General features: G+C 50.1%; 1 protein-coding gene across 1 annotated transcript; it reads right to left on the reverse strand.

The window, feature by feature from the left end:
* Positions 1 to 7,069: 7,069 nt before the first annotated feature.
* LOC126042736 (lipase member M-like) lies at positions 7,070 to 11,249 on the reverse strand. The gene is made up of 9 exons (XM_049810326.1): positions 11,148 to 11,249; positions 10,675 to 10,792; positions 10,026 to 10,224; positions 9,801 to 9,910; positions 9,371 to 9,507; positions 8,523 to 8,669; positions 7,968 to 8,039; positions 7,487 to 7,552; positions 7,070 to 7,303 (listed from the first exon to the last, which is right to left on the reverse strand). Exons 1-9 carry the CDS (start codon positions 11,247 to 11,249, stop codon positions 7,070 to 7,072), a joined length of 1,185 nt encoding a protein of 394 aa, XP_049666283.1.
* Between the last annotated feature and the right edge of the window lie 7,189 nt (positions 11,250 to 18,438).

The raw sequence follows: 18,438 nt of genomic DNA on the forward strand, positions 1-18,438 counted from the left end.
GTGCTTTCTTCAAATCCAGTATTTATACACGTGACCAAGCAGTGCTGCAAACATCATCCCTGGTAGTGCCTCATTTATGCAGCAGACCAGGTATGCAGGTAGCTGCCAACCACAGAGGGGTCAGTCTATGTTTGGCTGAATATTATTATCAATACCAGTACTTCACAAAGAAATAAGATGAAGTCTGGCTACTTTAAGACTTCTACATATTTGTGTCTTTACAGGTTAGGGACAAATTGTGTTACATCTTGCCAGGTTCTGAGCATTTGCTCTGAACCAAACTACAGCAGCATTTCTTTGCATGGGCAAACATATGAGAACATGTTTCTTCATCCCAGGCTTCCTACATACAAGGAAAATAGAGGCTGAACCATTATACCTGAGTTCACATGAAACAAAATATACAGATCCTCTCTAAAACCCAACTCTGTACATTCACCTTTAGTTAGAAACAGAAGAAGAGTTGGCTTGAATTTCAATGTTAAACATGGGGACAACGATTTTTCCTGGTTTTAGCAATATTTTAGACTAACCAGGGCATGTGGACCAAAGGAAAACAGGTCACAGAGTTATTCCTTGTCTTAAACAAGCCCATCTGCTTTCTGCCATGAGAAAGAAGCCTGCTCATCCCATGCAGCACCAGAATGCTCTCTAGCTGCCGGTAGCACGTTGGCTAGCCGTTGTTTAAAAATAGCTATTTTTCCTGTGCTGTAGTATAGGAAATGTTTTTAAACCTTCAATGCAGAAAGACATCACCCTTAAACCTAGCTGATCACCCCCAGTACAGCACCTCTTATGATAGACTGCAGGTCTTTGCATGCATTTCACCTGAACAAGAGAGAGAAGAGGGTCTGTCATGGTGTGGAAAGCTTCCTTGAGGAAGGTTCCCCCCTTTCAGGGGAACTTGAAAATTTCTTTCTGACTTTTGTTCAAGCCAGTTCCTTTTGGAATGTATGTGAGCTGTATTATTTTTGGTTGCACTTGCAGATCTGGCCATTTCATTTACCCTGAGTGGTTAGGAGGTCTCACTTCTTCCTTCAGTTCAACATGCGTCCGTAGACCAACTGAATGGGTGGAAAGCCCTATGTGCTGCACCATGCAGCATCTCTTGCATCACGGCATTTACAGAAAAAGCGGTGATCTCAGAGATGCCATGGTGTGTTGACAACTTTTTCTTTAGCCTGAAGGAAGAACAGTTATTTTGTAACAACATCCTCATTTCTGCCAGTCAAAATTCTGAGTCTCATCAGAAAAACTTGATGTTAATGATGTGACCATCAGAAGAATCAGCGTGTTTCAGGGATCAAGAATCTAGTTGTGAGGTGAAGCAACATTTCAAGGAGAAATGCTGTCATCTGAACCCCACACTCAATGTTGTGCAGTGGGGTACTGCCAAATTTTCAGTCTGTCATGCTTCTTTTAAAATTTCCTGGGAGATCTGCATCACCTAGAAGTAGCCATGAAAGGCAAAGTAGATTGATGAGAGATGGGGGGAAACACAGGAAACGATTTTGAGTGGAGAACAGTCCTTCCAAATGCTGTTGTGGGTTATTTTTCATAACAGAATTTGTTACTAGAATTTGCTTGGTAGAATTGAATGGCAGTGATTCCTCTCTGATGCTGGATGTCCTTGTGCTGACCTTGCTGACCACTGTAGGATGCTACTCTTGGGCCAGCTGAAACACTCATCTTACCCCATAGCTTGCCTCCAGTAGAGCAGAACAAGTCAGTCAGGACCCTTCCTGCAAAAAATCTCCCATTCTTCCAAGCCAACCATGATACTGTTGAATGCTCCGTGATGGGTATTGCAAGTCTTTGCCAACTTGCTTTATCAATCCATGTAAACTTTTGGCATCTGCAGCATCCTTCAGTGAGAAGCTTCACAGTGTGACTCCTAGTGAAAACACAAGAGCACACCATGGCACAGTGGTGATGCTCTGTGTTTGTTCCTCTGCTGCTTTCTTCATAGGTCCTGTCCTAAGCCTTTCTTTGAAGAACAAAGTCAGCAAGAAGAAATGAAAATTTAATGAAAAGTTATTTATGAAGAGAAGCTTGCATTCATTACAGTTTCCTGGTATATCACGAAGCCACGTTGTTATCATTAATTAATGATTTAATTCTTCACACACACCTCCCGCCCCATTTTCTTCCTAAATACGTTGCTTCTGCTTCTGCCTCATTCCAAGAAGCTTTCTGTAAAATTGTCTTTTGAGGTAATGCTCTTTACCTAATCAGGTTTTTCAGTTTGTTCAAGACAGTCTGTTTCCAGTAAACACTTTTGTCTCTTCTAAAAAAAAAGACTTGTAAATTTTATCGGATGATCAGATTATCGGATTAGGCAATTGTTTGCTTCTCTATCTTTAAGAAAGTCTCTAAGCATCTTTCTGTAGTACAAATTCTTGCTTAAGTTAATCATGTTTAAACACATCTTTTCTTTTTTTTAATTCTCTCTCCAGTTCTACAGAAACAATTTTCCCAAAGCAAAAAAAATGCAGCTTCACTTGGTATTTTGCCATAGGTATTAAAGGGCTTTTCCCTGATTGCTTTGTCTCCTTTGTTGTGCCTAAACATTTTCTTTCTCTTTTAAAACCCTGAAACAAAGCCATGACCCAAATCCTCACTGAAATGAAAATAAATCAGCTCCCAGCAGCGGGAGATGTTTGCAGATGAGTCACATGGCATGTGGCTGGACCCAGCAGGTATATATAAATAAATAAATGAACAAACCCCAAATCCTTCCCCAGGGGCAGCAGCTCTACAGGGGGGACCAGAAACCCCCAGGCACAGCCCCTCAGCCAGGAGTCGGGGATGCCCCAACTCGCCTGGTCCTGTGGTGTCCCCTGCCTCTGCTCCCAGTGGGCTGTGGTGGTGGACACCCGGGGAGCTGGGAAACACAGCACAGACCAGAAATCATGAACTTGCTAATTACCAGCCTGAGGTGATTTTTCTACGCACCGATGCTGTATTCCATTCGTGCTTTTACCCAGATGCTGCCTGGCAGTCGGGTAGTCCCGTCTCAGCTAGATGGGGCCATGGCTGGACCACAGACCCCAGGACCTCTTCTCACCACCGCTGCTGTGATGGGCTTCAGGACACCCCGAAGGCTGCAACCCTGTTCCTCACCAGCTGCCCAGTCTGGTCTGCTGTCCCTTGATGGGACCACTGGGATGGCAACCAGGTCCTCGGTGTAAATCAGCACTGCCGTGAGGCCATCACTCTATGGGAAGAGAAGACCTCTGTTATTGTGTGCCGGTTTGGTGGGAAAGGGTAATTGAAGCTGAAAAGGCTGCATGCCAGGTTCCCCTACCTGCTGAGTCAGCAGATTGTCTCTTGGCTGACAGATGAACATGTGTCCCTAAAGAAAAGGATGTCAAAGAGGCTTTTGCCACAGGGCTTGCAAGCTCCTGGAAGAGCAAGTCCCAGCTGGCCAGCCTGAGGAGGAGCCGAGCTACTGCAGCACCAGCTGAAATCCTGAGGTCCCTCGGGAAGCACTGGAGGGTTGTGAAGGGCTGCGAAGGCAGAGGGAGAGGGCCACGAGTGTCATCAGAGGGACAGTCTCAGCACAGGTCTCTTGTCAATGCCAGCTGGTGGGGTGGTCAGGGTGGTCCTGGCCTGATTGTCCGGGCCCCACAGGTCTCCCTTTCTCTCTGCCCAGCAAGGAGAAATTGGATGGATGCTGGGGGCAGCTTTCCAGTACCTGGAGGCACCCACTGACTGAGCTTGGGTCCCTGCATTGCTCTTTGCCACTTGCTTCCCCATCAGTCATCCTGGAGGACAGGTCACACTAACCCTGTCACCAAAGGACACCCATCTTGGTCTTAACCCACAAGTGCTGCCACTTGTTCCACCCTGCAATGCCTCCAACAAAGGTTTGGGAAAACAGTAGTCTGCTTCCATGTTAAACACCATGTCATGTCCCCAGAGCCTGCCCAGGTTGTCCTCTTGGCATCTCCTCGGGGAGCAGAAGCAATACTACCTCTCGCTGTCCTCCTCCTCCCAGGAGCCACCAGCTCTGACCCAAGATACACGCAGGGATTAAGACAGGCTGGGAAATCTCACACAAACCAGTTGATCTTGTTCACGCACCAGCGGGTTTACCAGCCAACACCCTCTTCGTGAAACTGTTTTGGTGATGAGTGGCACCTGGACCAGCAGGCATGGTGCCTCCCAGGGCGCAGCCGCAGGCCACGGGGCAGGGTGCTGTCACTGCTGGGATGAGGACACCGTGACGGATGGAGAAGGAGCCCCAGGGCCTGGCAGCGTGGGGCCATCACACCCTCTCTGAGGGCACACAGCAGGTAATTCAGTGGTTTCATGCAAAAAGCAACATAGAGGCACCTATTTTCAGAAACAAAATTCCTAGTGCTAAACATGCATTTTAGCCAAAGGTCACGGCATACCCAAACCAGAAATTAAAGAGGAACAAAGACGCTCTTGTGCATGCTTCGCCTTTTGTGCACTGAAATTATATCCATGTCAGGAATGAAACAGCCAGAAGGCAAAAGGCAGCACTGAGGTCTGAAGACTGCCAGGGGAGAGAGAAAATCACGAGTGTTTGTGGTGGGTCAACCCATCACAGTGTTATGACAGGTCAAACCTCAGCCCTTTTGGTTTCTTTCTGCCACTGGAGGATGTCAGGGGTATCACGATTCAGACACGGGGATCATGCCAGGCACAACACAAATTTCACAGTTAATATTTCCTCTTACTTCACCTCTACTCATGTCTTCCCTTATGTCTTCTGACCAGTTCCCAGCCTTCTGTTCCTTCACCAGGGATTGTTCCAGTCTCTAGGATTTAATTTCTGATTTTTTTTTAACAGCTATGAACAGAAGTGGTACCTGGCTATTTTTTGATTTATTCATTTTTACCATAGACAGAACATGCACTTGAGAAAACAGGTATTTGAAGGTGTTAAATATATTTGTATTTCCACTTTCTTATTCAGAAACACCAAAGAAGTTGGGGAAAAAAAAATGTGTCTGGAAAATGATGTCCCAGTATTGACAAGATATATTGGGAAGAACCAGAAAACAGCTGGAGGAAGGAGAGAAATGAGAAGTTGGGCAAGAAAAAGAAATGAACCATGCTTTGGAACGTTCACCCAGGGAGCCCTTAGAGGCTTCAGTATTTTTAATTGGTCAAAGTAGATTCATGGAGAAATTGAGGAAGATACTGCTCTTCTCATAAGCACCCAGCACTCTGAAATAATGAGATGTGTCTTGTGCCACAGAATCGTTTTGCCACAAAAGAAGAGCTAGGCCGGGGCAAAACTGGGTAAACCAGGTGGTGGTCTGAAGACAGATCCGTCTGCAGACAAGAGCCTGAGTGTAAATCCCTTTAAAATCACACCGGTTAAAAGATAAGTGAAATCTTTGTTCAGGCAAATGAGATGTCCGTCACAATAACATGTCAAGTGAAGAGCTTCCCCTTGAGATGGACGTAGCTTCAGTAGCACCTGAAGGATACATACTCCCCTGCTTGAAGGATGCTTGAAAGCTCCTGTACCTTTGCTTTTCAGCCTGGTTAATCAGACGGAGACCAGTCAGACCACATGGGAACATACCTGGCGCAAAAACTTCTTCCTTGGGAAATACCTCAAATCGGGAGTATACCTCCATCTTTTCACCACCACCACCAGCTTGGCTTCTGTGACCTTAACACAGGAGGCTCAAGCAGAAGTTCCAAACTGATGGACCCTTGCCCTGTCCCCACAGCTGTCCTTCCCACAGCTCGTCCCTCTCCTGGGGCTGAAGAGTCCCAAGGAGATGGGACAGTGGAGCAAGAAGGCAGGGGGATGGTGGCAGCACCCCTCCCATCCATCTCCCATGAAACCCAGTGCCCCTGTCCTGCTTGCTGCATCAGCAAAGCCACTTTGTCCCCATGTTTACATGGGATGAGGGTCACGCAGGATATCTCTGGGCTATTTATCTACAGCATGAGCTCAGACCACGCCTTCACACCTCTTGTCCTGTCTCTGCATGGACACCAGGTGTGCAGTGCTTTGGCAGGGGGGCCCTTGTCCCAAGCCCCATGAAATTCTGTTTTCAACCCCTGCCTTTTGTTCACAATGCTCTTTCCTTGCATCTTGAACTTAGATACACTTCACAGGTGAGCATCACACATCCCTTGGAGGTATGGATGGATGGATGGATGGATGGATGGATAGACAGACAGACAAAGAGATAGAGGGATAGAATAGATAAATAGGTAAATGAATGGATGGATCGATAGAATAAATAGGTAGGTAGACGGATAGATAGATAGATACATAATGTAGGTAGGTAGGTAGGTAGATAGATATTTTTCAAACATACATGCTAAGAACAGAGCATTATTCTTAGGTAACACTGTGAGCCATGTTAAATTCAACTTCCTAGAAAACACAGCTGGGTTTTTGCCATAAGGCATACCCCAAGAGGTGGCGTGGGACAGTGTTCTTGGTGGATTATCTCCCAGGAAAGACCTAGTCTAACACCAAGGCCCAGATGTTTCCTTTTCACCACCTCTCAGGCATGTGGTGTGCATCGAGCTCTCTGGTTTCATTCATGGGAGGAACATTTCTCTCCTGTAGTCAGTGCTCACCCCTCCAGCCTTTCCAGGGCCATAGACACAGTCACTTTCCACCCTTCCTTCACCTAAACCCACAACAGAAACCATATGTTCAATTTCTGGAGTAAAATTTTTTGCTTGCAATGCCCTGAGCCAGCAAAAGCTTAAAAAAAAAAAAAAAAAAAAAAAAAAAAAAAAAAAAAAAAAAAAAAAGCCAAAACAGGGTCTTCTGCACACCTCACCCCAGCAATGGAGTGCAAACACAACTGCGGGGTGATGCCCACCAAGCAACGGGTTGGAGTTTGGCTGTGATACAAGAGTTTATTGCAACCTCTAGTCACAGAGGGCAGGCAGAAATTACACCATTACGTTTAAGGCATTAAATCAGTGTGGAATAGGGTGATAGGAGCCATTTTTAAGAAGGGAAGAGCAAAGTGGCAGCCCTCACACAAAACCCGTTCCCCCAGGCACGTGGGAACAGGTAGGCTCCTCCATCCCGGGGCAGCACGTGGACCATTCATGGATTTTGCTCCATCAGAGCAACCATTTGCTTGTACATGCGCTGAGGGGCATCCTGACCCCAGTGGTGGTCGAAGTGGTTCCAGTCGGCGAAGTGCTCCTGATGAATGAGGTTGGTGATGCGTGGGAGTAAGCGCTGGGTCTCCGGAGGGGGATTCACCCAGTCCTCCCCACCGCTCCACAGGGCGGTCGGCACCCTCATGTCTTCTATCCTGTACAAGGGGGGGGTGGTCTGGGAGGGGGGAAACGCTCCAGTCATTTGCGGGCTCAGGCACTAATAGCAGTAATGGTTGGGGTGTGCTGCCCCTGGCATCCCAGAGGACTCGGGTCACACTGGCCACTGGAGGAGGCTATCCCCATCCTGGTCCTAGCCAGCCTTATCCTCTGCTCCTCCTTACCACAAGTGCCCGTTTACCTGGTTGTACTTCTCCTGGTTCTTCTCCCCATAGTCAAATTGCTTGAACTCCCCAGTTTTGGCAGTCTGAAAAGCAGAGGCAAAGGGTTAAACGCTGTGCAGGTAATGCCTTGGATCAACCCCACCATGAGCAAAGGGCAGCAGCAGGGTCCAGGTGAGCGTCCTCTGCCCAGCACAGCCCTGGTGCCTGTCCCACGGGCCGGAGCAAGGAGGGAATCCAAATAACACCTACATGGGGTCCTTACCCAGGGTGGAGGTGGGCACCTGGATGGCTCTGCCTTGGCCAGCCAGAAGCAGTAGCTAGCAGCTGTGGCTTTTGAGACACCGTGGTGTAGCAACTTCCAAATAACTTTTATTGGCTTTGTCTGATTCTACCTCCTTACCTGTCTCCAGGGTGAATGAAGCAGCATTGTAAAATGTCATATTCACAGATTAAAAGAAAAAGCATCGGTTACAATCATTATAAAATCAGAATCTCTACCTGTCCCCAGTGGAGAAGAGTTTTTACTGATGTGTAGTCTGGAAAATGAGCTAGGTATACATCCAGTCGGCTCTACGGGAAAAAGAAAGTATTTTCTGAGTTGGGAATGATGAAAATCTGTCTAGGCAAAAAAATCGTTCTGTCTTATAACTGTGATATAAACTTTATATTCTCCAGCAGTTTTATTCTGTTCAGGCCTAGGAGTAGCTTTTAAAGGTAAACCAGTTAACCACCACTTTAAAATGGAAATACAACTGGTCCAGTAAATTTTGGGTGGGTTTTTTTTCTGTAAACTTGTTGCAGGTCAGCAGAAAATGAGGCAGGAGTTACCTTTCCTTTGCAGACAAAACCCCAAGTGATTCTTTCCTACCAAAGTCTCCATTAGGTTCAAAACCCCAACACCACTGAAAGAAATCTTGAAATAACCACTGCCTTGAACAGTGCTTTTCACACCTTATTTTGGTTTTTTATACTCATTTTTTTATCTCGTTAGCTATCTCCAGGTGCCTAGGAAAACTGGAGTTGGCTGTGACCTAGAGAGGCTGGTACACCCACCACATTCAAGTTCTTCTTGTTGTACCCGCCAATAAGGAAGATCTCATTTTCACAGACTTCAGCTGTCAGCACGTTGCTGCATGTCTCTGCAAGGGTGGCTCTCTCCTTCCTCCCCACCAGAGTCAGCTGTTTTGTTCCAAATATCACCTGCAAGACCGCGAGGAAACAGGTCACGACAGGTCCTGCAACACATGTCCCCTCTCCGCAGGAACTGCTTGATCCCAGGCAGTGCTGACAGGCAACTCCTCAATATGGTTGTTGACACATTTGGGCTAGCCAGCCCCTCAAGGAGGTTGACCCATGGTTACACCCGACTCTTGGAGCAGCATGAAACCATCACTGTCCTTTCCACGCCATGCCGTCGTCCCCATCGTCCTGGTGCATCATGTCTACAGGACCAGCTTCCAAAGGTCAGCCCAGGATGGCCAGACTCATACCATTCACCTTCCATCTCTGTTGACAGATGCTCCTCAGGTGAAGCACGTCCAGGGAGAGTGCCAGCTCCCCTTCCAGCCCTTCTCCAGCCGCTGGAGCAAAGAGTGGAAGGTTAGGCAGCGTGGGGCTGCTCTGAGCACCTCCTGGGCTACGGGACTGGAGTATGGTGAGGTCAATAAGCAAAAACATAAACAGTAATGATAGAAAGGTACGGATATTTTAAATGGTGAAAATTGGTTGTGCTCAACTGGGTGGAGAGGGACATCCCTGCCGCTGGAGATCGCCCATCGCCCCACACGTGTCTCCAGTGCCTGCTGCAGGCATGGGCTCGGTGCACAGGGGCAACACAGGGGATGTAAGTCACCAAAAGCTCCTGGGTTTTGGTAGTAATAACACACAAACACCTCATGTACCTTCAGCACCACATCTGGTAAGAATGCTATCTTTAACACGGGGCCTTTGACGTGATGAAAGGTGTAGAGAGGAGCCAGCACAAAGAAGAGTTTGATTTTCTCAGCCAGCTGCGGCATGCTCGAAAATGCTATGAAGCCTGAAAAGCAGCAAGAGATCACAATGATAACCCTAAAAAGAGCAATGCTCATCCCATCCTCTGTTCGAGACGCAGGGTCTGAACAAAATGAAACGATCCTGGATGTAAGCACAGTCCAGGAAGGCTGGGCAAGACATGGCAATCATCTCCTCTACAGAAAGACCAAGAGGTGAGGCAGGGAAAGTGGCCCCATGGGCCAACATAGCCCTGTCCCCAGCATTCTCCAGTTTGGGACAGACATCGATGTCCCTCTCCAATGGCATCCCGGCACCCTGCTCCTCCTCCTCACTCACCCAGAGAGTTGCCCTGAGCGTGGCCTATGTAGAACAGTTTTTCCTGCCCCGTTTGCCTTAGGATGAAGCCCACCATGGCAGGGAGGTCATACACGGCCATCTCGTGGAAGCTGGGGAACAAGGGGAGAAGCTGGAGGAGGTGCCCATCTCCCAACCTCCCATGGACATCAGGTGATTGGCACTGGCAGCCCAGCATCCCAGCCCCATCCTTGGTGGCTTCCTCACCTGAAATCCCAAAACTCCTCTTGGTCGACAGAAAGGTTCAGGTGCCGGCGGGACCAGCTGTTGCCCCGGCTGTTTCCGATCCAGACATCGTACCCCGCGTCTGCGAGGATGAAGCCCAGGCTACTGTTGGGGAGGTTGTCCACCCAGTCACCACCGTCTAAACTGAAGCCATGCACTATCAACACGGGTGACCTGGATCCTGAAAGAGGAGAAATCAGGTACTTCACACGAGAAAAACCCTTCCCATATGGAAATAAAACAGCCCTATGCATCTCCGTATTACTTTCTGCAGGCTGCACATTAAATATCCCCTTCTCCCACGATTTCCCTGGGTCTGCTGGTGCTTTTTTTGTTTGAAGGACTTTTGCCACCCCTGTCCCTGAGCTGTTAAGAAACCTTGGACCAGGGCAATGGTTTTGCTCCAGGGAAGGAGCCGCTGGGGCTCACTGGGTTGCTCTGCCCTGTCCCGGACAGAGCGAAAACACGGTGCTGCATCCCCTCCATGCCCAGGGGCAGCTCAAGGCAGCTGGGCAAAAGCTTCTCATCCCTCTTCCAGCTGCTGAAACTGTGTCTGAAGGTACGGGCGTTTGCACTGTCTCATCTCTGAGCAGGGTCACGGCTGCTTCCCCCTCGGTGAAACCGAGCCCACCTGAGTGCCCAGCATCCCCCTTGCCATGAGGAATCCGGTTAAGGCTGAGGAAGTAGCCGTCCTCTGTCAGCACATCGTACTCCTCGCTGGGATACCCGTGGAAACGGATCTTCTGGCTCTGCAGTCCAAAGAGAGAGAGTGACCCACTGGTGTCCCTCACCCCACACCTGACCCAACAACACCCACTCCTGCCACCCACCCTCTCTGGTGTCACCTCTGCCTGCAGACACAAGACCTGAAGGTCCATCTACATTAGAGGAAGACCAAGCTGAGGTCATGAAGTGAGTGACACCCATGCAAATAGAGAAAGCTCTTGGTGCCCCTAGCCCCCCACCCCCGGCTGACCCCAGGTGCAGACGCCAGGGTAAGGGATGGGGAGAGCCCATCTGGTCCCTCGGGAAAGACTTTGGGCACACTGCCTGGGGAAGCCCAGGTCCCACAGGGGGTGGGTTTGCCCCCCCCCCAGCACTTACAATGTTCATGAACCGCTCAGGGTTGCCGTGGCTCGCTCCGGCGTGTGGGACGGCGCCACCAAGCCCCTGGGTCAGGCATAGGGCCACCAGCAGCAGCAACATCTCAGCTCTCTGCAGCGCCTGGGGAATAGCAGCATTGGCATGAGCAGGATGGTGGGTGTGCCAGAGGCGTGAGCAAATGCTGTGAAGCTCTGATATCACTGGCAGCGTCACCAATGCCTGATGCTGCAACATGCTTTGGGCATTTTGAGCCAAACCATGCCAGCTGAGGCACTATATGGGACCCTCTGACTGGCACTGGGCACCCTGCAGCATCCCGCAGCTCTGGCTGAAGCCAGCTGAGCAAGAGCACCCGGCAGCACACAGATGGCGAGAGCTGGGTGTCCCCAGGGGACGAAATGGAAAATGGCCACATCTGGCCTGGGGGGGGTCTGAGCCAGGCACAGCCAGGGCTGGCAGGGGCTCAGGGAAAGCCATGTCTGCAGCTGCCCAGATCTCTGGTTTGACCACACAAAGCTGCTTTTATGGTCCCCGCCTTGAGTGTTAAAGCCCTCTGGTGCTGCCGCTCATCACCTGGCACAAGCAAGTCCCCTCTCCAGGTGGGGGTGGCTGCACCAGCAGATACGTGACCAGCCTCTGAGAGCCCTTTGTCCACCTGAGAGCCACATTCACACCGTGTGGGTGGAGGGCCGCCGGCTTAAGCTTTGTATTTTCAGAGGTGTCTTAATATGTCAGTATTATCTCCCACCAAAATCAACCTCCTAATGCTTCCCAATCCCCTGTGCAGTTAGGAACCCACCCCAAGCATGTCTTGCTGACCCTTCCCACCTGGCTCTGGTCCAGCTGTAACCACAGTGTGGGACAAGCAGCCTCCAGCCATCCCCTTTCTGGGAAAAGCATCAGGATACTTTCAGGGAAAGCATCCTGCCCCAAGCAGAAGGGATTGTGTCAGAGCTCTGTTCTGCAGGAGCTCCCCTTCTCCATCCCTGCTTTGGATGGTTTATAGCTCATTTAATGTCCTCCTGGTGTGCTCTGCTGCCCCCTGCACCCCAGCCGAAGGGAATTCCAGATGTCAGGACAGGCCCAGCAAAGTCCATTTCCCTGGTGACCCTGTTGCAGGAGCTAGAAGAGACTCTCTGCCTCCTGGAGGAGGTGTCTGGATGCATTTTCCCAGCATCCTGCCAGCATGGAAATGTCTTCCTGGGCTGCTCAGGAAAACGAGAACACCTACCCACTGCACAGCACCGTGTGGACAACAGAAAAAACTCACTATCACACATTAAAACAAAGTGTTAACTCAAGTCTTACTCTGTGTTCAAGTCCACCACCAACACCTTGATGCCTACATCTCCCTGTGCAGGTGAGGACATCCTGGGATTAAAGTACTGTGGTGGTCGGAGGAAGGAGAAGTCAGATTGCCCCGTGATCCTGTAGACAAACAGCATTACTAAACCCAGTCTCCCTTACTGCCACTTGTCCTGTCCAGCTGCCAAACACCAGTGGCCACAACTGCAGGCTGGGTTTTAAGGTGCTTTTAGTCTGTAGCCTCTCCAAACTCCATGTGGAAGGAAGGTAGGAAGGACAGCAGGAAGGAAGGAATGACAGTGGCCGCCTTCTCACCAGGCTCAATTGCACACAAATGCAGGCAAGACGTTGCAGGCCATCCCTGGGTACATCAGAGACAGACCAAATTACTGAAATAGCCATTTCAGCAAGCACTGTGGTTTACAAGGGACCAAGAAGCCAAGCCTGCACAGGAATTAGGAGATGACAGAAGGGCCCTCCCCACGCCAGATATAACAATATGCTTCCCAGCACTGTTTTCCTGATGCAAAATCCACCCTGAATTTTCATACCAAATTGCATTTTCTTGATGAGCATGTCACTTAGGAAACAGCTTCTTTCCCTTGGGTCTACACCTTGGCTTTCAAGGTTTGGCTGAACAAAACCAGAGTGGCCTAAGCTAGCACTGGGCGTGATCCTGCTCCGAGTAGGAAGCTGGACCAGAGGTCTGTGGAAGTGTCCCCTCAAAAAGCCATGGCTGGGCTGGACCCAGCTGGAGCAGCCTTTCCCCATCCCCTGGGAGGAGGGGTCTCCATCCCTGCTAAGCTCTCTCCCCATGGTCCATTTCTCCTACATCTGCAGCCAGCCCTGAACATCATCATCTTATGCAAGATGACCTTCCACTGCCCCATGATCGGCAAGAGCCCACAGGCCTGGGGTGTCTGTGGCTTGTGCCTGGCTCACAACCCTGCACATTTTGTGATGAGGATTTCCTCCACCCAATGGCCCCTCACCCAGCTCCTGAGCAGTGGCACTAAGATTTCCCATATGTCTTGGAGGTCACCACCATAGCTGAAGGCTCTGCTGCACACACCAGTGTCATCCAGATATTATGGTGGCACACCACGGTAGCCATGACCTGTGACAAGCTGTTCCACAAAGCCCACAGATGTCAGCATGACCACAGACAAAGCATTCGGCCACTTACAGAAGCAAATCCTTCTTCTATCCCAAGAGATTAAAGCCGTTGTGGCAGAGGAAGTATTAGTCACCGTGCATACCTGTGGCATTCAGCAAGCACTATTAGACTCCTGGGTTTTGATGTAAAAACAGGGTAGGAACACATAAAGACCAGCCAAAATGGCAGTCCCCACCTCCTGCACCCAAGCTGTGGGGTCAAGCAAGTCATCAGAGTCGTGTCCATCCCCAGGTACCTGGCACGTGGTCTGGAGCCAGCCAGCGGTGGAGCATTCGCTGCTCCTGCCCCAGCAGAGGAGGACTCGGCAGAGGAGATTTCAGCTCTCTGCCTCGCAGGGGACCTGCCCGCGCTGCCCAGCAAGCCTTGCCTGCACAGAGCTTGGCCACAGCAGGGCTATCTCCTCCAGCCCCTGACTGCCCATCTCTAGCTGGTGCTGCTGCATGCTGCCACGCTTCAGAGCTTCAGCACCATCTGACGGCACCCCTGGGCTCAGACCCCCAGTGTTTTGGACCACTCAACTCAGCCGTGGGTCCTCCTGCCGCTTGCCTCTGGCACCAAGCCGAAGTATGTACCAGAGCACATCAACAAACTTGAGAAGGGCCCAACAGTGCCTTCCTCAGAAGAGAGACTGCAACATGTCCCACCATCCAAACCCAGAACCGCCATCTCTAGCGGCAAACTGCTGCTCAGCTGTGAGTCCCTGGGCACAGGCAAGCAGGACAGAGGTAAGCAGAGATGGTCTCTTCTCCTTCTCAGAGGTGCCATTCCCCATGCATCAGCCCAGGATAAACCAACCAAGTCAAAGCTAGGGGTGCAGGGACACCCCATCTCCTCCACAGAGCCAAAATGGGTGGAGACCAGGAAAACATCTAACCACAGCCAGGAGGACTCACAGTGCTCCCTCAGCTCACGGGGAAGCACCATAGCTCATGCTTGCGAAAAACAAGGAGCTCAGATGCAGAACTGCAAAGCAGACACTTCAGAGGACACTTTAACTGCGATGGTGACCAAAACACCCAAGTTCTCCATGCATAAAATGAATAACTGGAGGGACAATAAAGCCTCTTGACTTGGTTGGAATCCTTTCTTTCAGCAACAGCCTGGGCTAGAAGGACAGTACGCATTGCATGTCAACCTGACCTGCTGCTCCACGCCTGTCCGTGCAGTCGGGAGAGTTGGCAGCGCTGAGCGAACCCATCCTCTCGGCTTATAAAGACACACAGAGAAGCTGGAACTCGTCCATCAACATCCGAAAGCCCAGTCCCTCTCCAATCACCACCCACTCTTCCTCTCCAGCCCGATGATTCAGATGCGGCATCCTGAACTCCAGGAAGCTCAGCAGCAAAGCGCCACATCTTGAAGGTAGATAACGAGCTGTTGGGTAATGTCCCCATCACTGGGAATACCCAGGCCTTGGGGCATCCTGCAATTGGGAGCTGCATGTTTGGCATACCTCTGCAGAGGGATTCCAGGCGCCTCATCTGTAATACGAAGGGCAACGTGCTCTGGGGTTGCCAGACAGGTCACTGGCTGCTCGCACTTGGCTTTCCTGGTGTAGGTACCCATTGGCAGTGCATGTCAGCTCTGCATGTCAGCAGCAGGCACAAGGATGACCACACTGCCTAGAGGAGGAGGCGCAACCATGCCTGGATTGAAAGGGAAGAGGCAAAGGAAAGGAAGAAGAGATACCAAGTTCACATGACGCCGACGGTCTGACTTTTATGAATGTGGAGATCCCGAGAGTGGAAATCCAAAGGGTGCAAAGCAAATCTCACATGGGCGAGTGTGACAATCAGCCCTCCACGACGGCTCCGCATCTGCAGGTCCCTTCAACCGCGTGTCTTCCAGCCCCATCACCTCTCCTGCCAGGAGAGCAATGGTGGTGGGAAGGAACCTCTGGGGTCTGCATCCCAGCCTCCCATTCACAGTGGGACTGTCGCCAGCAACTGTGGCTCTGTCTAGCCGAGGTGGACCCAGTGTGACTGCAGAGCAGCATCCAGGAAAAAGCCAGGTGGAGGAAAACAAGCATAACCAGCCTGGCATATGGGACAGCAATTAATGCATTAACAGTTTCTGGTCTATGTGTTTCCCAGCTCCTGTGCAGTGCTCACTGAGAATGAGAGACTGGGGTCCCACCTGGGTGTACTTCTGCCACATCTCTCATGGTTGAGATATTGGACTTCTCCACTTTTTGCCAGCTGGGGAAAACAGGGCAGTTAGCATGGGAGCTGCACAAGGTCACAGCCCAGATCCTCCCTTCCTTGCACTACCCCATGGACCTTCAAGAGCTTCCCGAGAACCTGGGACCCCCTTTTTTCCTGGTGGGACGTGGGTATTGATGCACGGACCAAAGCACAGGTGGAGCGCTGGTGGAGCCCTGGGACAGCAGGCTCATGGTTCGCATGCCCCAATGTATCGCCTTTGACTATGGTCCCTGCATGTAAAATAAATAATGAGATCTGAAGTATTGGCCATAAACATCATTTTGAAAGTCCTCTCCCCATGCCACAGCCCTGCTCATACCCTCCCTGGGCATTTACTGCCAGCCACCTCTGGACATGTGTCTGCCCTGGCCATGCTGATGTGCCCTTGGTTTTGAACTGCTTTTGAATGTGACTTTAATGGCAGCAAAGACATTAAGAAAGAATTGTTCCTCCTTCCTGTGGGTTATGCAAGTCCCAGGAACCACAAGTCTGACAGGGGACTCCGAGTCGGTGCCTTGACCTGAACAAGCAACAAATGTATTTCGCCAGCATCGTGTCTCCGCAGGACCACCGGCAAGTCAGGCTCTTTGCAGGGAGCTTCAAGTCCAAAGTCTGTGATGCAATAGGTCACCTGGGTTAGAAGAAAGCCCAGGCCAGGACCGAATTGGAATCCGCTCATTTCACAGCACAACCATTTGATTCTCAAGTCAGGCTGCATCATTTCCAGGGCCAAACCAGCCTGACTGGAGAAGAACCCTTTCACGCCAGACCCAGCTTTCTTCCTTGGGTCCTGACTCATAAGCTTTAATGGCAGAGTTTGTATTGGGAAGTTATTCGAGGACATCGCTTTGGAGAGCAAATTGGACTCATGTGGCAAGACACAAGGTGATAGGTCTATTGCCAAATAAATTGGTCTAAGACAGGTTTGCCTGGGCAGCTTGCTCCTCCTGGCAGCCATGTGCACAAGAGGTGAGGAGCTGCCCTGGCTGAAGAAGATATAGGTTTCACACACACAGCAGCAACCTGGCCAAAAGCTGGAGTTTCCACTCCATGGGTGCTTACTTCTTCTTGAATTTGGGTGCCAACAGACACACCACCATCCTCCCTGAGAAACAGAGCAGCCCATTCCCATACAGTGGGAGGATCTTCACCTTACTGATTGATATATTTTGTTCAGTGCTACCAAAACAAGCAGGTTTTGCTCTTTGCACCACATTGCTCTGAGGTGGTGACTGGAGGCCACAGAGATGTCCTGCCATGTCTTCCATGGACTAAGTTTATGCACAGCTCTGGAAGGACAGTGTCACCTCGGTTGAAGGAACTCAAGAAATGAGCATCCAGGTGGGGAATTAGCCCAGCAGAAGACAGAATGCATCACAAAGTGCTCCTGACTCTTTTGGGGTAGTATCACAGATGAGCAGAATATTTCCTCTGTCAGTGTGAAATGTATCTGGCTCGGATAGACCCATGTTTATTGTGGTTTTCACCAACAGAATTATTGTTTGTTTGTTTTCCTAAATTTAAATGCTCACATGAAAGAGCAGGATGTGGCACTTTGCAAGAGCTTCATTTAATTACAGGGCCTTTGGACGCCGTTCCCCACACCCAGCGGAGCTCCTGGAGGAAATGGGCTCGTTCGGTAACTCAGTGCAAGGCTGGGACTGCTCACGTGGCCTTTCTTTGAGCACAAATGTCAGGACTCAAGTTCAGGGCTCACGGTGCTGATAGCACAGTGCAAGCAATCCAGAAGGCAGCACTTATTACCTGCAAACTTATCCTGTAGCCTTTTTCCAAACTCTTTTACAGCGGCTTGTGCAAACCAGAGCATGTATATCTGGTGCTTCTGGTGGATATAGCATGTTTGGTAGAGGACATTTAGTGTTTTGAAGAATGTGGAGAGGACACAGTGCAAAACTAGTTTGGGGTTTGGGGTTTTTTTTGAGTCACCTGGGGTATAGAAGAAAATGCAATGAAACCCAAAGGAAGCATAAGAAGTATAGAGGACTTGCAGTAACACTTCCCCCGAGTCAAGCACCTACAAACACCTCTGCCCATGACCTTGCTGCTCACTGCACTCCTACTTGGTCTGAATGGACATGTTTGCAGCCTCTCCTGCCTTGAAAACAGCTGCATAGAGGTGGCAAAATACTGGGCTAGGAATGCCCTGCCCTAAGTGACCTTTCAGGCAGGATCAGGCATGGACCTGACAAGGCGAAGGTAGGTGTTCCTACTAGAAAAGAGTGCAAACCATGCTCAGAAGTGCCATAGAACAAAGTAGGCATTTAATCATCAACTTGATCAAGAAAAAGATCCAAGGCTCTATTTAGGTAGGGTGTTGTACCTTGTACTGACAGCCTCAACCGCAGGTACCCATGAAGAATGCAAACACAAGTAAAAGGTGAAGAAGTGGCACGGAAAGCCACCAGCATGCGATTGCTAGAGCAAGATATTACTGGATGCCAAGAAGAGGAAGATTTTGCAACAGCTTCCCACTTGAGGCAAGATGCTTTTGTACTGTGACTTCTACCCTGTCCTACAGCATTACAGGAATGGTATTTCCTGTATCAACACTGCTAAAGGGTTGTCCCAAGAAAGGCCTACATAA

The sequence above is a fragment of the Accipiter gentilis genome, chromosome 9 (assembly GCF_929443795.1).
Source record: "Accipiter gentilis chromosome 9, bAccGen1.1, whole genome shotgun sequence".
Classification (NCBI taxonomy): Eukaryota; Metazoa; Chordata; class Aves; order Accipitriformes; family Accipitridae; genus Astur; species Astur gentilis.